The sequence below is a fragment of the Papio anubis genome, chromosome 15 (assembly GCF_008728515.1).
Source record: "Papio anubis isolate 15944 chromosome 15, Panubis1.0, whole genome shotgun sequence".
NCBI classification, from domain to species: domain Eukaryota; kingdom Metazoa; phylum Chordata; class Mammalia; order Primates; family Cercopithecidae; genus Papio; species Papio anubis.
This window is the reverse complement of record NC_044990.1, coordinates 73549252-73573701: the sequence shown is the minus strand read 5'-3', so window position 1 is coordinate 73573701 and position 24450 is coordinate 73549252. Positions and strand designations below refer to the sequence as shown.

The 24450-nt window shown below is 43.1% G+C and overlaps 1 protein-coding gene across 7 annotated transcripts in view; it reads left to right on the top strand.

The window, feature by feature from the left end:
* Nucleotides 1-24450, top strand: part of ABCC4 (ATP binding cassette subfamily C member 4) — a 291475-nt gene that overhangs the window by 220398 nt on the left and 46627 nt on the right. For all 7 annotated transcript variants that reach the window (XM_031655600.1, XM_009192090.4, XM_009192089.4 and 4 more), the window contains 5 exons: nucleotides 3959-4109; nucleotides 11806-11925; nucleotides 13051-13161; nucleotides 14085-14185; nucleotides 15534-15725. In XM_031655600.1, the coding sequence (XP_031511460.1) occupies nucleotides 3959-4109; nucleotides 11806-11925; nucleotides 13051-13161; nucleotides 14085-14185; nucleotides 15534-15725 (675 nt within the window). The remainder of the gene's footprint in view (nucleotides 1-3958; nucleotides 4110-11805; nucleotides 11926-13050; nucleotides 13162-14084; nucleotides 14186-15533; nucleotides 15726-24450) is intronic.

The window sequence follows — 24450 nt, the reverse complement described above, 5'->3', positions numbered from 1 at the left end:
GAAGAAAATCTTGCCATATTTCTCACCAAGAAGTGAACCCTGCTTTGTTTATTGCACCTAAGTTTTGTCTTCTGCAAAGTCAGTAATCGTTTAAAGCAATCTGGACGATTTGTACTCATCACAACTTAGAACACAATTCTTAAGTGGTTGACAGCAGAATTAAGAGCTTTCCAGTTCCTATGAGGTGTTAGCAATCTTAATGATCATTATTTTATGTTTTAATACCATAAACAAATCATGAAACTACCATCTACTGATTAAGTGGCCTCATGATTAAATACATATTTCATCTTGTACCTAATAGAAGGATGACAGAGAGAGGGAGAGTTCAAATAAGGAACAGAATGAGCCAGAAGGATGGACGGCATATTTATTTGCAGAAAATAGGAATACATTTTTACTGCTGTTTATAGAAAACATGTTCACTGGCACAAGCTTCACAAAGACTAGCTGGAACAGAATCCCACAGAATGAAGTTTAAAGTAAATAGTGGATAGATACCTAAAAATTTCTCCAGGACTCAAAGCAGTTTGGTGGTTAAATGCCAAACAGGCATTGTAGTTAAAATTATGCTTGTTAAAAGAATATGTTCCATTCTGTAATGTTTGGATACAAAATTAATTCTAGAAGAGTCTGCCTGAGGAAATGTTATATTTTTCACTACCATTCAAATATAGATATTGAATATGAAATGTAGTCAACCTTCATTTTGTGTCCTGAGGTTTTATATATTTATTAAAATGTGGTTCTTTTTTTCTTAAGTCATTTTGTTTTCTGGGTCTAGAACTCATCTTTTTATGACTTTTAAATGTAAAGAGTAATTCTTAAATCAGTACATGTTGCCATGTTCTATTAGCAAATATTTTAAGACTTTTTAAAGATCAGCTCTTCTTTTGAGCTGAGAAGTCTGTTATATCCTAATTAGCTGGGAGCCTGGGAGTGGTCACCTCACTGAGAGACCAGATATAACCACACACACACACACCACACACCACACACCCACACCACACACACACCCACACACACACACCACACACCACACACACACATACCACACACACACCCCCCCCCCCACACCCCCCCAACCCACACCCCACACACACCACACACACACCACACACACCACACACACACACACCACACACCACACACCCACCCACACACACCACACACACATACCACACAAAATAACCTAAAAAACTAGAAGATACAGAAAACAAAAATATAAAATATAAAAATATAAAAAATATAAAAATACAGGTATATTTAGGTATTAAATTTTTTTTAAAATATGAATCATGTATGTAGGCTATAGTGTCTTAGAAGAACAAGCGTAAGGTCAGTATGGCTGAATTTTCTGTCTTTGAGGAACTTACTGAATCTCTCTGAGACTCAGTTTCCTCCTGTGTAAATGGAGATGATAATCCCTCCTATTTAGATTTGATATGAAAGTGAAGTTAGATAATGGATGTGAAATACATATGTACTACGATTTGGATATAAGCAAGCCTTATGACATGTTGCCTCTTCTTGGTTTTTGGGAGGGTAGGGCAATTGTACCTTGGCTGTCAGCTAGGTACAGAAAATTGTGGGTGGCCTAGTGGGCCAGATGCTGGGCTAGTGGGTCGAGATGCAGGTGATGGTGCTGAGAAGACACAACCAGAATTGCCTGTGTTCCCGCAGCAAGCAAACCGTGATTGCGACCCGCAAATGACTATTCATGCTGTACTTTCTGGTTGTCTGTTAAACTCGCCTGGGAAAATCAATTGTAAGTCTTCCTTAGAAACCTCTACAAAGTGTACATGTATTCCTCCTTATATTTCTTTGATTTTGTTTGTTTTGGTTTTTGAGACATAGTCTCACTCTCTCGTCCGGTCTGGAGTGTGGTGGCGCTATCTCGGCTCACTGCAACCTCCGGCTCCCAGGTTCAGGTGGTTCTTCTCCCTCAGCCTCTCGAGTGCGCAGCATCACACCTGGCTAATTTTTTTGAGACCAGGCTGGTCTCAAACTCCTGACCTCAGGTGATCCACCTGCCTTGGCCTCCCAAAGTGCTGGGATTACAGGCGTGAGCCACCACACCTGGCCTCTCCTTATTATTTCTGTAGCACTCTGTACTTTCTGCTGAAGTCATGTACTTTTATGTAAGACAGTGAACTTTGGAGGCCTCAGAGCATGTGTAATGTGAATCTGCATGCCCCTTACTGTTCGATCCTTCTCAAGAAGCAAGCGTTGTGGTTTCAGAGTAGGTAGGGACTAACTTGAGTTACACTCATATTTCCTGAAGCCATGATATCACGTTTCCTAGTAAAGATGAATACTGAAATGAGCATCATCCAGTGTCTTGGGTTTTTATGCTTCTTGCTTTTGTTTTTGTATTTCACCTTTTAGACCAAGGTAATTTCCAAAGATAACGTCACCTTGCTGGGTGAGATGATGGGTAAGTGAACATTCACAGACCCGTTAACACAGTGCCTTGCATCCAGAAACAACTCGTAAATGTCATTTGCTATTGTCATCATCACGTGCCTCTGAAATAGACATTTGAAATACTCTCCTAATGGCGGAAAATTTAATGCATATCTAAGTGTTAAAGCTAAAAAAAAAACACTGTTAGACATTTTAAGTTGTTTTATTGTTATCAAACCTCTTCCTCAATGCTACTAAACATAAGATAAATAGAAAGCAAAAATTTCTGACAATACAAATTTCAATATATTGTAATTTAAAAAGTCTCAGATCTTTTAAAACATGTAAAAATTTTATTACATTTCTCTTATCTGTTTTTTATTGGGCATGTTAATGAACTCTAATTTCTTATATAAGTGTGTTTGGAGGAAAAATTAAAGACAAATTCAAGGATTGTATCTTGATGAATAAAAATCTAGCCGTATGCTGGGGACAAGCTAAAATGTAGTGGCTGACGATGCATGCTCCCCGGCTCTGTGACTGCTGCTGTGTGTTCTTGATCAAGTTACTTTTTTCTCCTTGTGCCTCAGTGTCTCCATCTGTAAAATGGTGTAGTAATACTACTTCATAGCGATATTGTGAGATTTCAGCAAGTTGATACATGTGTATTTAATATACAGCCAGATACACAATCAGCATTCAGTAAATATTAGCAAAGGATAGATACCAAGAGAGACGACTCCCCCCTTCCAAAGGTGAAGATTTAAATTACTTCCTTTTTTCTGAGCTCTGAATTTGCAGTTAGTCACTTCCTTATCCCGTGCATAGCTGAGGTTTCTGGGTTCCTTGTCTGTGATGCCTGCTTGCTCATTGCCCTGATAACGTCAACTGACTCATGGTAGTTTGGGACTCAAATTCTACTCTGAATCTCAGTTTTCTCATCCGTTAAGCAGGGAAAGTAATAATGCCTGACTCATGGGGCTGGTGAGTGTATCAAAAGAACTAATGGGGGCTGGTGTGGTGGCTCACGCTTGTAATCCCAGCACTTTGGGAGGTGGAGGTGGAGGTGGGCAAATCACTTGAGATCAGGAGTTCGAGACCAGCCTGACCAATATGGTGAAACCCCCATCTCTACTAAAAATACAAAAATTAGTCAGGCGTGGTGGCAGGCACCTGTAGTCCCAGCTACTCAGGAAACTGAGGCAGGAGAATCACTTGAACATGGGAGCGGGAGGCTGCAGTGAGAGGAGATGGCACCACTGCACTCCAACCTGGGTGACAGAGCAAGACTCCATCTCAAAAAAAAGAAAAAAACAAAAAACAAAAAAAACTAAGGGATAAGTTCATATCATAGTGTTTGGCACATGGCAGGTGTGTAATGGATATCATCAGGACCACCTATACTTTTGTTATTCCTTTGAATGGAAAAGCAGTCCCTGGTACTACAGTAAGTCTTTTGGGGAAAGGAGTATAATCCTAACAACAACTCATGAAAGCATTTTTGAAAAGAAGACATGATAGGGAAAACCTGCATCTATTTCTGCTGTTTCAGACATTGCTACAAGTGGTTGGTGTGGTCTCTGTGGCTGTGGCTGTGATTCCTTGGATCGCAATACCCTTGGTTCCCCTTGGAATCGTTTTCATTTTTCTTCGGCGATATTTTTTGGAAACATCAAGAGATGTGAAACGCCTGGAATCTACAAGTGAGTATGGAAACTCGAGTTGGTATAGACATGCTAGCTAGCTTCCGTTTATGCCGTAATTACGGAGCGTCCCTGAAATTCGGCAGACTCTGTCTTCCAGAATTTCTCTAACGTTAGGTAATCGAACATATTGGCCATCATGAATTATTGTGTCCCTTGGAGCATATGGAATTGATAGCATGCAACGTGCAACTTCGCAATTTGGAACAAGGAAGGAGTGAAGGACACATGGGGAATAATATTCTACAGGAATGTCAGCACCATGAAGACAGGGACTCTTCATGTCTTGTTTATGACATACTTCCTTACACAAAGCTGGCATTTAATGAAACATTTTTCTTAAAAATAAAACATTTGATCATGGTGGAACTAATATAGAAGGAATATAATTAGGGTGTTTTTCTTTTCCTGAAGATGCTAAAATGACAAGGAAATGAGAAGGATGGAGAAAGGAAAAGAGGTGTCAGAAGCAATGTATTTGGTAAATTTATGACATTTGCAAACTCACAAAATGGGTAGTAAGTTGCAGTTTTAAACGTTTTGAAAAGATAAGCATTGTTATTTTCAGTTGTCCATTTGTTACCAGCGGTGCTTGTTCTAATGTCACTGTTTGAGGTTTTTCCCCCTCAGGCTGTTTATATATATATGGACACTGAAAATAATCCCCTTAGATCACAAGGAGAGATATCAGTTTAGAAAACATACAGTCTGTTGCTCTATTCAACTTCCTAGTTTTGGAATCATGAGGAAGACATTTTATGATTAATCACTCTATTCCACATGTAATCGCAGAGGCGAAATAATCCAGAGTTCATCTCATTATGCATGCACAAATTAACATATTTCATCATTGTTAAAACACAAACTCATAAGAAAAGTAGAATTGCTCTACTTTTTAATAAAAGGTGTAAGGATAATAGCCAAAAAGTAAAGAAGGAAGATATTTGTATCAGGAAAGCTCCACTGTGGATAGTTACTGCAAATGAATGCCAACTCAGCTCTCTGGAAGCCACACCTAGAAGAGAAACATTGAGTCCCATCATTTTCAGTATCTTCTACTGAGTGGGAAATAGAAGCTTATCAGGACAAAGCAGTCTTTTGTTGTGACGTATATATGTTTCTCTTTTAACAATGAACTTTTTTTTTTTTTTTTTTTTTTGAGATGGAGTCTTGCTGTCACCCAGGCTGGAGTGCAATGGCGCAATCTCGGCTCACTGCAACCTCCGCCTCCTGGGTTCAAGCATTTCTCATATCTCAGCCTCCCAAGTAGCTGGGATTACAGGTGTGCACCACCACACCCCACTATTTTTCTATTTTTAGTAGAGATGGGGTTCCACTATGTTGGCCAGGCTGGTCTTTAACTCCTGGCCTCAAGTGATCCACCTGCCTCAGCTTCCCAAAGTGCTGGAACTGCAGGCATGTATCACTGCACCTGGTCAACAGTGAACTCTTTTTTTTTTTTTTTTTTTTTTTTTTTTTTGAGACGGAGTCTGGCTCTGTCGCCCAGGCTGGAGTGCAGTGGCCGGATCTCAGCTCACTGCAAGCTCCGCCTCCCGGGTTTACGCCATTCTCCTGCCTCAGCCTCCCAAGTAGCTGGGACTACAGGCGCCGCCACCACGCCTGGCTAGTTTTATGTATTTTTTAGTAGAGACGGGGTTTCACCGTGTTAGCCAGGCTGGTCTCGATCTCCTGACCTCGTGATCCGCCCATCTCGGCCTCCCAAAGTGCTGGGATTACAGACTTGAGCCACCGCGCCCGGCCAACAGTGAACTCTTAAGAGGCATTTATCCTAAGTGTCTGCGTGAAGTAGAATGGATGACAGTCCATAAAAGTTGTAGAAAAACTTTTCAATCGTCAAGAAAACCAGCTAAGCTACCATGAGGTCTAGTCTTGTAAGGTTTTCAGTGGGCAGGCCGAGCAGTGGAGCCCACGTGTGAGTAACACTCGGCCAATAGGACTTGCTAGGGAAGGCAGAGTATAATTGCTGAGAGACCTTCCTCGTGCAGATCACTGGCCCTAGCCAGCGTTGTGTGTGGACAGCAAGGCTGTGCAGGCATTTTATGTTTATGTTTGGGCCTGCTCATGAAATGAAGTTATCCGAGAGTCTTGTTTTAAGGGAGTCTGTAGTATGTTGAAGGAAGCAGTTGTTCCAGAAGAAACATCTTGACGTAGACTTCTGTCTGTGTCAAGAGCCACATCCGATCCATGTGGATGTGCAGAAAAGGGGACTTAGGAAGGCTTTTTGGGAAGTAGTGTAGGATTTTCTCTCTTGAATTTCAGCATGTACCCTAAAGCTTGAAAACATTTTCATGTGGAGATTCTGACAACTTTATCATGGCCCCTGAGGCATATTTGGATGTTCCTGTGCCCCGCTTGGCTGTAACAATGAGTTAAATATGCATGTTTCTTTCTCCATGCCCTCAGATCACCAACTGTAGGGGCTGGTTGGTTGGAACTGTTTATTGTTATCCATCCAGGGTGGTGGGTCTCTACCATAAATCACAGTTCCACTGTTTCTTCTCAGCAGCAGTGGATCCTGTTTTTTGAGACCACTGCTGGAGTGACCAGCTGAAAGCAGGATGCCTGATTGCCATGGCAGGGAGGCATAACCCAGCTTCATCCTTGTGCCCTCAAGGATTTCCAAAGCCTCAGTCGGACTGCCACACTGCCTCTGGAGCCATAGCTGGCATTTAAGGAATCTTAATAACAAATTTGGGCCAGGCGTGGTGGCTCACGCCTGTAATCCTGGCACTTTGGGAGGCCGAGGCGGGCGGATCACCTGAGGTCAAGAGTTCGAGACCAGCCTGACCAACATAGAGAAAGCCTGTCTCTATTAAAAATACAAAAGTAGCCGGGCATGGTAACACATGCCTGTAATCCCAGCTACTCAGGAGGCTGAGGCAGGAGAATCACTTGAACCCGGGAGGCAGAGGTTCAGGTGAGCCAAGATCACACCATTGCACACACTCCAGCCTGGGTAACGAGAATGAAACTAAAAAAAAAAATCTGCAGTTGATCATTTTATTTTTGCAAAAGTGACCATATCAACAGTCAGTCATAGAGAAGTGCATAAAAACCGGAATGGCATTTGGTTGCATTTCTCCAGCCACCTCCGCTCATTTGGCAATGCCTGAAATGTGAAGCCATATCAAATTTCTGTTGGTAAAGATATTGTGATCTGCTAGCAACGTCTGCCATGAGCGTGAACTCATGTGTCCCATGTTTTTAGACTGTAAGATCCTTGAGTTTGTTCATCCTAGATTCCCAGGGACTTTGTTCAATGCAAGGTGGTTAATAAGCGGCACAGGAATAGGGAAGGCTATTGGATATTAGCTAAGTAAGATTTGGGGATTTTTAAAATGTGGGCTACGAAGTCTGGAGAAAAATGCCCTCAGGGTGCCTGAGAATCTTTGATTATTCTGTCTCTGAGATACTGTGGCTCAGATTAAAAGCACAGCCTTGGAAATAAAACAGATATGAGTCCAATGCCCAAGTCTACCACTTGCATGGCTTACTTTACTTAACCTTGGGCAGTGTTTTTGTTGTTGTTGTTTTCTTGTTTTTGCTTTTTTGAGATGTAGTCTCGCTCTTTCGCCCAGGCTGGAGTGCAGTGGCTATGATCTTGGCTCACTGCAACTGCCACCTCCCGAATTCAAGCAATTTTCCTGTCTCAGCCACCTGAGTAGCTGGGACTACAGGCACATGCCGCCACACCTGGCTAATTTTTGTGTTTTTAGTAGAGACTTGGTTTCACCATATTGGTCAGCCTGGTCTCAAACTCCTGACCTCAGATGATCCACCCGCCATGGCCTCCCAAAGTGCTGGGATTACAGGCATAAGCCACTGCACCCAGCGTTGGGCAGCGTTGTTGATGCCTCAAGTCTGTTTTTCCCTCTGTCAAGGATATAATACTTTCCCTGTTGGGTTCTTATGAGGGTTGCCTGAGACTGCTTGGAAACCTTGAACATACAGGAACTACCAGAGGCACTATAGCCTTGAGAATTAAAACCATAATAACCCTCAAAGGTCCCACACAGCATCAGTACCCTGCAGCAAGACTGGTAGACCAGATCTTTGCATGCAATTCCTTTTCATGTTCTTTTTCAGAGAAGACAGAAAATCTCTGTAGAGTGCCACCTAAAGAGTTGTCTGCGTTGTGGAAAACACAGCTGTTGATCTTGTGAAATGGCAGGTTGTGTCAGCCAGAAACTGCTGACTAGTGCATTAGAGCTGAGGCTTGGCATGTGCTCTCCCTCGGTGCTAGTTAGTTGTCTTTGCAGACCTCCCAGCTCACCCTCACTGGCAGCCCTCTCAGCCCTAAGTGGGGTGTGAAAGAGAAAGGACTATCTTTTCAAAGGTTGCAGATTTCTGCTGTACCTTGGTAACTTGGTGTGAATTAAAGCGTGTAGCTTGATCTTCATGATATTCCCAGGTGTTCAAAACTGGGATGGTACCTACTTTCTCAAGTTGATCCTGCCCTGAAACCCAGTTGTAGATAAAACAGTGGCAGCTTGGATCTCCTGATAAGGAAAGCAAATGACAATAGCCATGTTGAAGGATTTCATTCCAGAACTCCGTCCCCCTGACTGCCACATCTCCTTCCTTCTCAGTGGCATTCTCTATATGCTGGACGTGTTCAGTCACAACACTCCCTTGCTCTGGAAGTAAGAGCATGGTTCTAGTGATTTCTCTGAATACTGGGAGCCAAACTCTTTGTAGAGAAATGGAGCTTGGAATTCTCTTGTGTTATTTCCAATATCACCCTGTTTCCAGATTGACCAAGTCCCAGGGTGCAGGTTAGAACATCTGGGGTGTGCAGAAAAGACCTGTGTAGAACATCCAGCCTCTCTTACAGAAGCACCAGCTCAGTCCTCTTATGGTCATATCACCTGCCACCTTCCCAGTGCAAACTTACAGGTTATACGAAGCTGACACAAAACAAGTAAAAGGTTACTGTGCGTGTTGAAGAGTGAGGACATTGTGGATGCCAGAGATAGAGAACAGAGAGAACCCTGTGGACTCGCGGGAGGCTCTCTGCCTGAATTAGATATAAGGGAAGTGCCAGATCACATTCTGGTGGGGAATATATGCTCAGGGAAGGTCTGGTTTGTTAAAGCACTATCACAGGAGAGGGCCCCTAAAAGACAGTGCCCCCAGTCAGATGTATCAGCCAGGAAAGAGCCCCGAGGATAGGTGGACAGTCAGTAACCTGCAGCTCCATCTGCCTTCCCCAACCCAGGGCTTCCCACTTTCTCAGAACCCCAGTGTCTCATACCTGGCAGCCTGCTCCTTCTTCACTTCCAGAACTGTGGACTCTGGACTCTTGATGTATGTGGAACCCCCATGTCTTGACACACTGGTACCCCAGCACCTCCAAATGTGCAGTGCCTGTGTGTACAGTGTGCACACCGGTATTGAGTCAGCTGTAGCACAGATGGGCATGTGGGTGCTGGAGGATGCTGGACTAAGAGTCCGACCCAGAAAATGAGTTAGAGTTTTTTTCTCTTAAATTTTCCATTCCCTCCACCCCTTACTCCCACTCTACCCCCTCATCATTTTGTAAAACATATGTAACCACCACCTGTAAGATAGATTGGGCAGGCGCGGTGGCTCACACGTGTAATCCTAGCACTTTGGGTGGCTGAGGCAGCCTCATTGCTCAAGCCCAGGAGTTCGAGACCAGCCTGAGCAACATGACGAAACCCAGTGTCTACAAAAAATACAAAAATTAACTGAGTGTGGTGGCACACCTGTAGTCCCAGCTACTCAGGAGGCTGAGGTGAGAGGATCACTTGAGCCTGGGAGGTTGCAGCTGCAGTAAGCCAAGATCACACCACTGCACTCTAGCCTGGGCAACAGAGTCAGGCCCTGTCTAAAAAAAAAAAAAAAAAATTCTCCCAGACACCCCATGTTTTACTAATAGGGTCTTCTCTGGGAGCTTCACAGGTAACAAAGTCAGTGTTTGCTAATTATAAAGCATAAATTGTTTATCCCAGTAAAGAATGTTAAAGACATGGTGCCAGGTCACTTGTCCCCAACATGCACCTGCCCCAGTATGGCCTCATTCATGGTGGACAATTGAAACTCTCAGGAATTCATCCCTGCCCAAAAGTAGCTAGCCTGCATGTCCCCTGCCATGCAGGAGGGAGGTATGTCCTGGTAGTCATCAAACTGTGTGTTTGAAACACAATGGCCTGCTGGAAATGGTGGCTCACACCTGCCTGTAATCCCAGCACTTTGGGAAGCCAAGGCAAGAGGAAGACCCTCATCTCTATGAAAAACTCAAAAATTATCTGGGCATGGTGGTGCGCACCTCTCATCCCAGCTACTTGGGAGCCTGAGGTGGGAGGATCTCTTGAGTCTAGGAATTTGAGGTGGCCATGAGCTATGATCACACCACTACACCCAGCCTGGATGACAGAGTAAAATCCTGTCTCAAAAAAAATAAACAAAAAAAAACACTAGCACTTTGGAAGGCCGAGGCTGGCAGATCATCTGAGGTCAGGAGTTCGAGACCAGCTTGGCCAAGATGGCAAAACCCCATCTCTACTAAAAATACAAAAAATAGTTGCAAGTGGTGGTGGATGCTTACAATCCCAGCTACTCGGGAGGCTGAGGCAGGAGAATCTCTTGAACCCAGTGCAGGGCGGGGAGTGGGTGCGGAGGTTGCAGTGAACCGAGATCACACCACTGCACTCTAGCCTGGGTAAAAGTACAAAACTCCATCTCAAAAAATAATAATTAAATAAATAACACCACACAAACACAATGGCCCAAGGTAGAGCAGCTGGTCAGTGAACCTCGCGGGACATCCAGCTCCCAAAGAAAAAAGAAGTCACACAAAAGAGAATTCACCTTTTAAAATTCTGTAGAGGCAATGAACCCACTGAGACCACAGTCAGATTCTGAAAAAGGCAATGGCATATGCCATGGAGACCTCCAGACATCAGGACAAGTTTTCAGCAGTCATAAAAACATCCATCAGGTTCCTGGAGCCAGTGTTAAGACCATTCAGAGATATCTTGGCTGGGCAGGTTCCTTGGGCACAGCACAAGGGCATTGCAGCACCCAGGTCCATGGGGTTCATAAAGGACTCTTCCAGCATGAGTGGGCACAGAAGATTCCCCAGGATGCAGGGACGTGACTGTCTGTCTGTTCAGCTTACTTACTGAGTGCCTGTCCTGTGCCAGGTACCGTTCAGTTACCAGGATGCAATGGTTATAGCTGACCCTTGAGAAATTAACAATTTAAGGTGGGGAGAGACACATAGATGGCTAATTGTAATTCAATATGGTGAGTACTTGTAACAGAGAATTGTTTTTAAAAATCCTACTGGCTCAAAAATCAGAGAAATACCATTTCTGTCTAAAGAGATGTCAGGGAAGAGTACGGAGAGGAGAAGGACCTGCAAGACTGAGTTAGGAAGGAAAGAATTAGAACTAGATTTGAATGTGGTCAAAGATAAAACATTTATTTCCAGGCCCCTTATATGAGGTGTGGTTTGAGCAGGAGCTTGAGATTAGAGTGGCAGGGCCCCCTCAGGCTACTGGGAGCATTTATTTCTCTTTGAAACATGAAGCCTCCAAGGAAGCCTGCGTGTGCTGTTTGGTAGATGCGTGACCATGGAGCTGGGGAGGCCGCTGGTTTCCCTGCATCCAGCCTCACTGAGCGGTGTTCTCTGTCTCTGTTTCCCCAGCTCGGAGCCCAGTGTTTTCCCACTTATCATCTTCTCTCCAGGGCCTCTGGACCATCCGGGCATACAAAGCAGAAGGGAGGTGTCAGGAACTGTTTGATGCACACCAGGATTTACATTCAGGTCTGTCCATTTCTGGAAATGGTTTCAAAGGACAGGTTCTGCTGCTTTTTCTGTCTTAACTTCCCTGGTCCGATGAGCTTGTTGGCTGGCACCTCAGGGCCCAGCCCCACATCCTGCTTTTTTGCGCATCTTCCTCTCCCCCGCCGCCCATCCGCTTCTTCTGGGCTGGGACTCCTCTCGGAATCGCTGCTGCCCGTTTCTTCTTTGTGCCTCCTGACTGGCTTGCAGGGTCCTTCTCTCACCATGCATGGCCTGTGGCTCTGTCAGCAAACGTCTTCTGCAAAAGGCCACCTAGTAAATGTTTTAGGCATTGTGTGCCATTATTGTCTTTGTTGCAGTTAACCACCTTTGCTGTTGTAGCACAAAAGCAGACGTCAATACATCAGCAGACGGCTGTGACTGTGTTTCAGTAAAACTTTATTTACAAAAATAAGTGCTGGCTCACATGCTGTAGTTTGCTGACCCTTGCATCAGCGAAGATCTTTTCGATTTGGAAATTTCAGAATTTCCACCAAATCTACAAAACTTGGATCCATCATTCCAATCTTTATTTTATCTTGCTGATCAAATGGCACTTTAAAAACCACATGCTAAAAGGAAAAAAGAAGTAGCAAACAAACAACAAACAAAAAACCACATGCAAATCTTGTTAGTGAGGTCATTTTGACACAGTCCCTAAGCAATAGTGTGCGCGGGCCTTCTGGTAAGTATGGAAGATGGGAGAAGTAAATGGGGACTACACTCTGCTATTGGAGAACTGGAACAGTCAATCATGTGCGTGGGTGGACTTCACGTGAGATGCACTTCACATAAGTACCTCTCAGCACTTCAAGAGATGTCCTTATGAGACTGTTTTTCTCAGTTCTTTATTAGGATCATATTCCTGGGTTTCATATTTGCATGCATCTTCACTCAAAGCCATCACATACCACTGTGTATGTGTATCGTATAGTGCCTGTATCACTTAGCTTTCTGGAATCTACAGGTTCCTTGGGTGTGCAACTTTGCTGCCCAACTCCGTGTAAACATCTTCTGTAGCTCAGCTGAGCAAAACGCACTCTCGCATCCAATGCAGTTAATACGGTTCTACTTATTCATCATGCTTGTTACCGTTCTCAAATTCAGAGGCTTGGTTCTTGTTTTTGACAACATCCCGCTGGTTCGCCGTCCGTCTGGATGCCATCTGTGCCATGTTTGTCATCGTCGTTGCCTTTGGGTCCCTGATTCTGGCGAAAAGTAAGTACAGATGTGAATAACTATGTATGGTATGATTACAATTTATAGCTGTGTTTACAGTTATTAAATTACACTCTTGCCACCTTGTCTAATACTACATAACTGTTTGGTCCTAATGAAGTGTATTTAAATCATTTATGGTGTGTCAGGTTGGATAGGATTCAGCAGTGTGACTCGTTTAAGGAGTCATTTGGGTCTTGAGGGGTTTCTTTCATCTTTCTTTGCATGGGTTGAGGTATGCGCAGTTGAGATTCTGAACATTCCTGTTAGCGTCTGGTAGTTGCGAAGAGAGAACCAATTTATTCTGAAGCATTTTGTCCAGCTTATGGTGTTAGCTTTCCAACTGCTTGTATCTATTGTTTGTAGTTGCCTGGCGCATGAGGTTGAGAAAAATTCTCAGCAGGAAAGAGTATTATCTTCACTGCCACATAGGTGCCAGACAAGCATGGCATGAGTTCACCACCCCAGTAACAACGGTGCATTACAATACTTATTAATGGAACAAGGAGAGTAGTATTTTAGTCTCAAAAGCGTTGGCACTTACAACCTATTGCTTTGTTTTTAGTGGTTTCCAGCTGTGGTTGCATTGCACGTAGAAAGTGGAATAATGTAATGGGCTTTGAAACCATAATAATGAATGTCTGAATAATGACATTATTTCTTGCATATATAATGCGGTTAATTAAATGTATGTCGATCCTGTTGGAATTCATAAAATCATCTAATAATTTTTCTGAATATACAGTGTTGTTTTCCCCATTGTCTCTTGATCTCAAGCAACAAACGGTAAAAGTATAGCTATAAATGTCATTATATGAGAATTGTTTTGACATCATGAAGGGTTCCTCTTGCTAAGTGGCAGAAGGAGCCAGGCCTAGGTGTGAAGTGAGACTGACTTTATTCCCTTCTTCCTCCTTATGTAGCTCTGGATGCCGGGCAGGTGGGCTTGGCGCTGTCCTATGCCCTCACACTCATGGGGATGTTTCAGTGGTGTGTTCGACAAAGTGCCGAAGTTGAGAATATGGTAATATTTATCTTCATGTTCTTTGCTTTTTCAAGTCTCCTTGCCATTAAAAGGTATAAAAGCCATTCTGATGTGAAATACTAAAACTGTAATTTTTACATCTTTGCTAACAGATTTTTGAAAGATCCATCCTCCATCTGTTTTAAGTTAATGTAAAATAAAATATATACATCTTTTTCTGAGTCTTATGGTTGCTATGTCAGCAGGTTTTATATTTATCACAAGCTTTTTCAGATGTAATAAATGTCTCTGTAGGAGGGAGGTTCAGAAATTCTAGAGAGGATATAAGCTAATTTCTTAGAAGCCTGTTTATTTTTGTTTCTTAATGGGTAATTCCTCATTCCTGGTAAAAGAAGATTTCAGGATTTTGAGGTTGTTTATATTTAATTAATGGGTCTCCTCCTCTCCCAGTTCCAGTGTTTACTCTCTTATGTGATGAGCAGAAGGAAGGCAGGCCTGAGGTTTGCTGGTGTGCCTTCGTGGTACAGAAAGCCACCTCTTGGAAGGTGTTAGTCAAAGGGTATTAGTTTATGGTGGTATAGGAGGCTTTAATCAATGTTTTAAATATTTGCACCTTCCCCTAAAGGGAGAAAAGCAATGAACCTGAAAATCTTTTCATTCTTCCTGTAGAGCAAAAGTTGAGTAATTATTGCAGTGAGGTTTCATGATCATCCAATTTAACCCATCTATATCAGGTGATCCTTCTATAGCAAAAGATTATTTAATGGGGGTTGGGGTGAGGGGGCAGAGTTTTGCTCTTCTCGCCCAGGCTGGAGTGCAATGGTGCGATCTTGGCTCACTGCAACCTCTGCCTCCCGGGTTCAAGTGATTCTCCTGCCTCAGCCTCCCGAGTAACTGGGATTACAAGCATGCATCACCACACCCAGCTAATTTTTGTATTTTTAGTAGAAATGGGGTTTCACCATGTTGGCCAGGCTGGTCTCAAACTCCTTACCTTAGGTGATCCACCCACTTCGGCTTCCCAAAGTGCTGGGATTATAGGCGTGACCACCGCGCCCAGCCAGCAAAATATTCTTGATTGGTGGCTGTGAGTATTCTTTTCCTTTACAAAATTTTCTTGCCTTTAATACAGATGTGAAAAGTGGATAAACAAAATCTAAGCATTCATTTCTCTCATTCTTTTAACCTGATGTTGAAGGAAGTGGTTGTAAGTGAAGCTGTTACACAGTGATGAACCAAATTTGTAAGTCATCAACATCCTCGTCTGTCTCCTGCTTCTCTCCTTAACCAACTATGTATGAAAGAAGAACATTTCCTTGACAGTCTCTTAACATCCATAAATGACACCCTCCATTCCTAACCCCTGGGGATGTCATATTTCTTTCAGATGATCTCAGTAGAAAGAGTGATTGAATACACAGACCTTGAAAAAGAAGCACCTTGGGAATATCAGAAACGCCCGCCACCGACCTGGCCCCATGAAGGAGTGATCATCTTTGACAATGTGAACTTCATGTACAGTCTAGATGGGCCTCTGGTACTGAAGCATCTGACAGCACTCATTAAATCACGAGAAAAGGTTTGTTTAAAGCATCTTGCCTCTTCTCAATTTCAGAAGATTTAGTGCTTTGTGTGCTTGCTGTCTTCCTTGTGGATGTGTGAAGGGGATTAGTGGTACATAGGTTAACCTGTCTTGGAAACTGACCATGGAATGTGGATACCAACATTCTTTCTTCATGCTGTGAACTGCTTTATTGTGGTTGGTGGGCCCCGGGCCTCAGGGCTGGAGCTTAATGTGACCCAGGATATTCTGTTTGACACCTAATTACTCATGGGTTTTTCCTGGAAGTCAACTCTGGCTTTGTGTCACCAACACTCCCATGTCTAATTCTGTTGATTTTTACTTTGTTGCATTTCTCAAGTCCTTCTCTTCCTCTCCATTGCTGCAGCTTCTGTTCCAGCCTTTCTCCTCCTCAGTCCTTTGGTCTTGTGTTAGTCTGTTTTCACGCTGCTGATAAAGGTATACCTGGGACTAGGCAATTTACAGAAGAAAGAGAGGTTTAATGGACTTAAAGTTCCACGTGGTTGGGGAGGCCTCAGAATCATGATGGCAGGCAAGGGGGAGCAAGTCACATCTTCTATGGATGGCAGTAGGAAAAGAGAGAGTTTGTGCAGGGAAACTTCCCCTTATAAAACCATCAGATCTCATGACACTCACTATCATGAGAACACCACGGGAAAGACCTGCCCCCATGATCCAATTACCTCCCACTGGGTCCCTCCCATAACATGTGGGAATTGAAGATGAGATTTGGGTGGGGACACAGCCAAACCATATCAGGCCCTTTTGTTAGTCTTTCTTGCCTTCCTTTAACCTGTGTTTTGCTTTCCCTCCCCATCCCTCTCACTGCAAACTCTTTCTTTCTAAAACAGTTTAATCACAGATCTGATCCTTACATGGCCAGCTCCTGGCCTGGGTGAGCAGCTGCTGCAACCTTTCTGAGCCCCAGGCCCACCCCAACAGGACCTGTGTGGCTCTCAGCCCCCAGGGAAGACCCAGATCCCATGACCCCATCAGTGCTCAGAAGTCAGACCCCCAAGCTGGAGGCAGTAAGGGCACCAGAGACTCACTCAAAGTCAGTGAAAGGAAAGCAAGGAGGGGCTTGGGAGGCTCTGTGGAGGTTTGTGAGCTCATTCTGCAGGCAACTAAGTCTACCAGCAATGTCCCTTTCATATGTGGCCTGGGGCCCTTGGCTAGGACTAGGACAGCCTCTTGAAGGAACTAAACCAGAACAAACAAGACAGTAGAATCTCTTCCCCTTCCCACCCCTCTCCTTACAACTCCCAATATGGACACACAGCCCTTGTCCTCAGGGTGCTGTCCTTCTCCCCAAGCACCTGTCTGCCTTGCTCCTAGTGTGCACCCTTTTTCAGTCAGTTCAGACATCTCTGCCTCTTTGAAACTATGTTCTCCATATTGTCTTATAGATTCTTTTTCTGATACAGAGTCTTGCTCTGTCACCCAGGCTGGAGTGCAATGTCACATTCCCGGCACACTGCGACCTCCGCCTCCCAGGTTCAAGCGATTCTCCTGCCTCAATCTCCTCAGTAGCTGAGATTGCAGGTGTGCACCACGGCACCCAACTCATTTTTGTATTTTTAGTAGAGACCGGGTTTTGCCATGTTGGCCATGGCTGGTCTCGAACTCCTGAGCTAAAGTGATCAGCCACCTTAGCCTCCCAAATCATGCCTAGGATTACAGGCATGAGCCACCATGCCTGGCCAGATTCTTTAATATAACATTTGTGGTCCACCCGTGTTCATAACACCATTTTTTGCAGTGAGCAGTAGGTGGAAGCAGCCCAAGTGTCTATTGACCGAGGAATGGAAAAACCAAATGTGATACACACACATAATGGAATATTATCCAGACTTAAAAAGAAGGCGATTCTGACACATGCTGTGACATAGATGAGCTCTGAGGACAGTATGCTAAGTGAACTAGGCCAGACACCTAAGGACGGTGCTATAAGATTCCACTTACAAGTGGGTACCTGGAGTAGCCAGTCATGGAGACAGAAGGTAGGATGGTGGGTGGCAGGGTAGGGGAATAGGCGTTAGTGTTTAATGGGTATAGAGTGTCAGTTTTGTAAGATAAACAGAGTTTTAGAGATGGATGATGGTGATGGTTGCCCAACAACATGAATGTATTTAATATAATTGAACTGTACATTTTAAAGTGATTATAATAATCAATTTGATGTTATTTTACTACAATTTTAAGAGTACATAAAGTACTTTTGAGTATTTTACCACAATTTTTTTAAAAGAAGATAGCACGATGGCATGATTTATAATTCCATCTCACAGTACCCTGAGTCTGTTAAATTCAGGGAGCATTTTATGTTCATCTCTGTGCCCCCAGAAAATGGCATGCTGCAGGGCACATGGTGGGTGCCTTTGAGAGTGAGGGATAGGCACGTATGAAGAAATCAGTAACAAAACATACACAACAGCTCCTCCAATAGCCCATTCTCTGGGTGTCAGTGTTAGATACTTTCAAAACTGCTCTTTTTCTTCTCAGCGCTTCCTACCACAGACCCATTTAATGGGCTATAGTCATAATTGAATGAATGATACCCTTGTGCCATGAAAAATAAATGTACAGATTCATGCCCAGATAATAGCCAGGGAAGCAGCAAAAGCTGATTCGTCATTATCTACCCAGCGACCTTGTGAGTGTGAAGAGGGTGGAGACCACTCTGCAGGCAGCATCAGCTGTAGCTCTTGCTGAAGGCAAAGGTTTCTCAGATTCTGTTCTGATGGTGCCGGGGGATGTCTGCTTACTCTCAGACAATGTGTTTATTAGGTCCTACCTGATCAATATCATTCTGTTAGTTTGGCCACGTTGTAAATTTCCCTTGAAGCCATAAAATATGAATTATCTACAAACCTCTGTTGTACAAGTTAGAAAACAACCTATATCCCCACATTGATAGTGTTCCATCTTAAAACCATCCCAAATCATAGGATTACCTGAGATCTAAAATGTGGGAGGGTAAATTGAATTTGAAGACTGGGTTATAGCTGCAACCACTTGGCTTTTGAGACAGAGTCTCGCTGTGTCATCCAGGCTGGAATGCAGTGGCGCAATCTCGGCTCACTCTGCCTCCCAGGTTCAAGCGATTCTCCTGCCTCAGCCTCCCGAGTAGCTGCAATTACAGGCGCCCGCTGCCACACCTGGCTAATTTTTGAATTTTTAGTAGAGATGGGGTTTCACCATGTTGGTCAGGCTGGTCTCGAACCCCTGACCTCAAGCAATCCACCTGCCTCCACCTCCCAAAGTGCTGGGATTACAGGCGTGAGCCACCGCGCCCAACCCCACTTGGCTTTCGATTTGTGTCCTGGTTCACTCACAGTGTCACCTTTAGCTTCATTTGTGTATTCAGAGATGGCATTCAGGCAGCATCGTGGTGAGTTGGTTCCACTTTGCCTGTGTATGTTCAGGGTGTGTCTCCTCCACACCTGCCTGCGGCCCCAGGATCTCAGGCAGTCCCTTTGCTGTTGGAGCTGATGGAGAGGGGCATTGTTTCCGGCGGGGATGTAGGAATGTGTCTACACAGCAGAAACAGGGCTTCATTCTCTTTCAATTGCTTCATCTGCTCAGATTTCCTGGACATTATAATAAATAGGCAAAAGTAATAGGTGCTAAGTAGGTTTCTAATTCATGGAAGAAATAGCGAGTAAAAAAGAAAGCACTAAAATGAGGTATCTACCACCCTAAGCTTCCTGGTTACACTCCAAACACTGGATGCATTTTTCATTTAGATGATTTTGTGGTTGATTTAATCATTTTAGAGAGTACTGGGCCATTTTAAAGCATTTTTCATCTTTAGAGGTAGATTGATTTTGGTTTGTTATTTTTTTTTCCCTTGCTCAGAGCTATTACTTGGATAATACATTTTTACAGATGTGTACTAGACCTTGCTATAATGTGCAAAATATTAGTTTCTTATATTCTCTGCTTTTTTACATTAATGTTTGCTGAGAAACCCCTCCTCTCACAGCCAGATTGTCCCACTTCCCCTGCCTACTTGCTCATCTCAGGGGCCGGGATCAGCATCACCTGCCTCTGCTGGAAACATGTTAGAAATGCAGACTCTCAGGCCCACCCCACCCTTTTGATTAAAATTGCATTGGGACAAGAACCACCCCCACTCCTGCCCCTGCAGTAAAGCCATCACTCTCCGCGAAACAATTTTTGATGACTAATAATCTGTGATTTCCGAGAAACTTCCTTTGACAACTTGAAGTTGAGCTCATGGATTTCCCCAGCCCCTCTTATGACTAAACATGAGACTCTGGATAGTCCTGGGCTAAGTGCCGCCCGACAGGTTTTTTGTTTTTTGTTTTTGTTTTTGTTTTTTTTACTTTTATTTTCTGCAAATTATGAATTTACATTACAATTTAATTCTGTGTATTCCACATTTATGCATTCATTTGCACCTTTCCAGTCATCTCTGTCTTCTATCACAGTTTTCATCCCACCATACAGCCTTCCCTGAATAGCAGTCTCTGTCCTCATACCAGCTCAGCACAGCCATGTGTTTGAGTTCCCTTCACTACTGATGGGATCAAAATGAGTCTCACTGCCCCAGACAGTACACTAGGTCTCTCTGGCCTGTTTCCCAGTTGCCCCATGTCCAACGTAGCTGCAGGCTTTTCTCCCAGCCTCTTCTGTGGGTGCCAGTTCTTCCTGTCAGCAGCTGTAATCCACCCTAATACAGGTACCGTCTTGGCTCAAAGTAGTCATCTTCTTGTCCCAGCCACCTTTTTATACTCATCCATGTCCACAGCATGCATTAAATGTGTGACAATAGGACCAGTGTGGCAGGCCAGTGCCTTTAAATACAACCACACTTCTCCCTGCTGTATCCCTTCTAGCTACACCAAGGGAATACAGAGCCAGGCTATCCAAGTGATTGGGAGGCCATCAGCAGAATGGGCAAGAGGCAGGCAGACCTGGGTTTCAGTCCCATTCCGTCACTTAGGGGCTCAGTTATTTCAGACGGTTTAATCAATCTTACTAAGTCTCTATTTCTCTCTTTTGCAAAATGCAAGTGGTAGGGCCTAACCATTAGAGTTGTATACTTCAGCAAGATAAGAGGTGTAAAACACCTAGCTTACTGTATACCTGAACAGTATGGCAACAGATTTCCCATAAGTGTTTCAAGCCTGAGTTAAATGCTCAACTCTCTGGGGGATTTCTGTGTTTTGCAGGACACCACAGGTGATACAAATAATACAGAGCTAATTCTAATATAGGTCCTGCCCACAGCACATACCGCCTAGTAGAGGAAACAAAGGAGCATATAAATGGCTGCTCTGTAAGACAGAAGGAGTTCACAGATTTTATGGCTGTTTAGAAAAGGCGTTATGACAGCCATTAAGTGTGGGCGAAATCCACATGGGGACAGGTGGAGGATTTTAATGCAATTATGCATTTGAAACAGACTTTGGAAGGTGGTTAGAATTTCAGCAGGTCGAAATTCATGTGAAAGGCACAATGGCATATGCCAAGGCTCGATGCCGTGATTCGATGTGAATGAAGAATTAGGCACCTCTGAGTGTACAGGGGCATGAACTACCAGGTGAATAACACACGTGCACACTTAGTCCTCACAGCCACCCCAACTCAAGCCAGCTCATGGTGCTAAGGATGGAAAGGTTAGTTGGGACCGTTTTGTAGAGGAGCTTTCCCAGTGTGGAGTGCCAGGCAGAGAGCTGTACTTCGGAAGTTTAATCTGAGAATTGAGTGCACAGGGAAGACGCTAAAGGCCTGAAGCCAATTGATTTTATGTATACTGGCAAGATGTGATGGGGCAAGTGATTCCACTTTGTAGAATCAAACTAATGTTGACTAAAACAAAGCTGTAACACCCTGCTTAGTGAATTTGCAGGTATACAGGTGGGAGTAGAAATTGGTATCATATTTCTGGAGGGTAGTTTGGCATCACTTAACAGCCTCCTTTGAAAATGTTCATACCTGTTCCTCAGCAATTCCACATCTAAGAATTTATTTTAAGAAACTAATTAAGGTTGTTTGCAAAGATGTAGCTTCAAGCATGTTTAACGTGGTATTATTTACAATAGCGAAATATTGGAGCCTAAACATCCACAAATAGGGGATTTGTTGAATAAATAACCATATACTGTAATACATAGCTACTGAAGTAAGTACTTTTATTAAATAATAAATGAAAATAGATTACAATAATCTGTTCATATTCTCATTTTGCCTAAATATATGAGATTATATCTTTAGGAACGTAGATAACTCACACTCAAGTTCAGAAAGAAACGGTATTAACATGTGACAAGGATTCTGTCAGATTGCTGGGGTTGTGGCCAGCATTTATTTATTTTTCAAATTCACTTGCACTGATTATAACTAGCAAAAGCGTTTTTTTTTTCAGATGTTAATGCAGCCTTGCACTCAGGTAATGGTTGCAGAAATTAAAATGAGGATATTGAGTCAAAAAACAGAACAAGTAATATTTTTAGTGCTTGGAGTTGGGGAAAGCTGGGAGGTGCATGTTTTGAGCCTGTGAACTTGGGGAAGAATTTATTGGATTAAAATGGAGGAGTCAGAAGCAGCAGCTGTTTTGAGGGGGGTGTTGGGTATTGATCGTATATGTTGATCATATATTGATCATATATGTTGAGTTTCATATATGAAGAGAGACCCACGTACAAATGTCTAATGTTTGCCCAAAGAGACCACTCTTGGCCCAGTTGGGAAAACAAAAAGGGTCAATTGCAAAGCAATTAAAATAAGACTAAGTGTCTTTTTGGTGTTATGAATGTAAACTTACTGATATTAGCGATATTCTCCATAGGATTTGGTAAAACCCATTGGTGACTTGTGAAAGACTTGGAGACTATAATTTTGATGACTTTGAAAAGAGAAATAACCAGAGCCAGGTTTTCTTTGGTTGCCTTTTGCTGATTATATCCTCACCTGAGTGTGGAGTGCCTAGTCTTATGGTTGTAGGCAGCTCTCAGTGTCCCTACCTTTAAGGAGTCCATCCTGGCCATCTACCAGTAATAGCCTACAAATGTCCAGGTTTGCACAGATGGATCAGTTTCCCATAGAGCTGATAATGTGAGTGTCCACACATTCTCACAAACACAGCATTTGTCTGTGTCTAGGTATGTGCTGATTTACTCAGAAACACACATGAGCCACACACACTGTATGTATGTGTGTGTGTGTGTGTGTGTGACAGAGACAAAATATAGTCAGGTATTTAATATTTGGAAGTTTCTCTACCAAAGACTATGTCATCTTAAATGATAGAACTCTGGAAAAATGAATACTCGTTTATGTCACTTCTGACACCTCTGTCTTGAATTAATATCCCTGTGAAATTAATATCCCTGTGACATTATCTCAGAAATTCAAATTGGTGTGTATATACACACACACACCCACACACACACACACACACCCCCACACCCAGATGTACCTATGTGCAGAAAATGGGCCACCTATAAAGTATAAACTAGGATTTACCATAAGGTAGAATATGACTCCAAAGGTAATACAATTAGCTAAAGCCACTTTTTAAACATTTACATTTTAATATTTTGTACACGTATCTCTTTAAAGATAAAATTCCTTGTGGAAATGCCATGATTGACTTTACAGCTGTGGAGGTGTTCAAATGAGGTAATATGTAACATTCCCAACACACACCCAGTGCTCAGTAAAGTTCTGCAGTGAGTTTTAAAATTTATTAAATAATCGACAAATCATTGAAGGCATCTTTTATGTCCTTCGTTGACTCCAGATTCCTAAATAAGGAGGATGTCATTTCTTGGGAAGTTCCCACCAGGAATTTTGCAGGTGGGCAAGGTCCTTGGCGCAGAGGCCAGTTTCTGCATACAGATTTATATGCACACATGTGAAAGCCAGTTTTTACAATATAGAGGTATTGCCCCCACCTTTTTTCCTGCATTTCATTGATTCTTTGATCGTATTGGCCGTGCACTTCATTCCTCTCTCTCTCGGCTTTAATAGAGGAGTGATACTTGACACAAATGTTTCTCAAGGGACAATTGTAAGTATTAATTAGTTTGTAGAATGCCTTTTGAACTGTGCAGATGAAAGGCCTTACATAAACAGCAAATATTATTTGTGGTGTTGTTGATCTCATTATGTGTGTTTTGGCTGCTAGTGTCTTTTAAGACACTGCAATCTTCATTTCAGAATTTTAAAACATTTCCTTTTGAGACAAAATATGGTCAGATATTTAATGTTTGGAAGTTTCTCTACCAAAGAATATGTTATCTTAAATAATAGAACTCTGGAAGAATGAATACTCGTTTATGTCACTTCTGACACCTTTGTCTTGAATTAATATCCCTGTGAAATTATCAGAAATTCACATTACTCAGATCCTTCCAGTAAAGCTAATTTAAAAGTTGCCTTTTCATGGGCCACTTAGGAGACTGTTGACTTTTCAATGCCAGTAAAAGAATTCTGTTATTTTAAACTCTTTTTTAGAGCAGTGGATCTCAACCAGGGGCAGTTTTGCCCCGGAGGACATTTGTCAGTGACATTTTCGGTGGTATCATTCTGGGAGTGTGCTCCTGGCATCTATGCAGTAGGGCCCAGGGATACTAGCAAACCTCCCACAATGCCTGGGGCAGCCCCCAAAATGAAGACGTATCCAGCTCAGAAGGTCATCAGTGCTGAGGTTGGGAAAGTCTTAGACTACACTCAATATAGAATGTCCTTA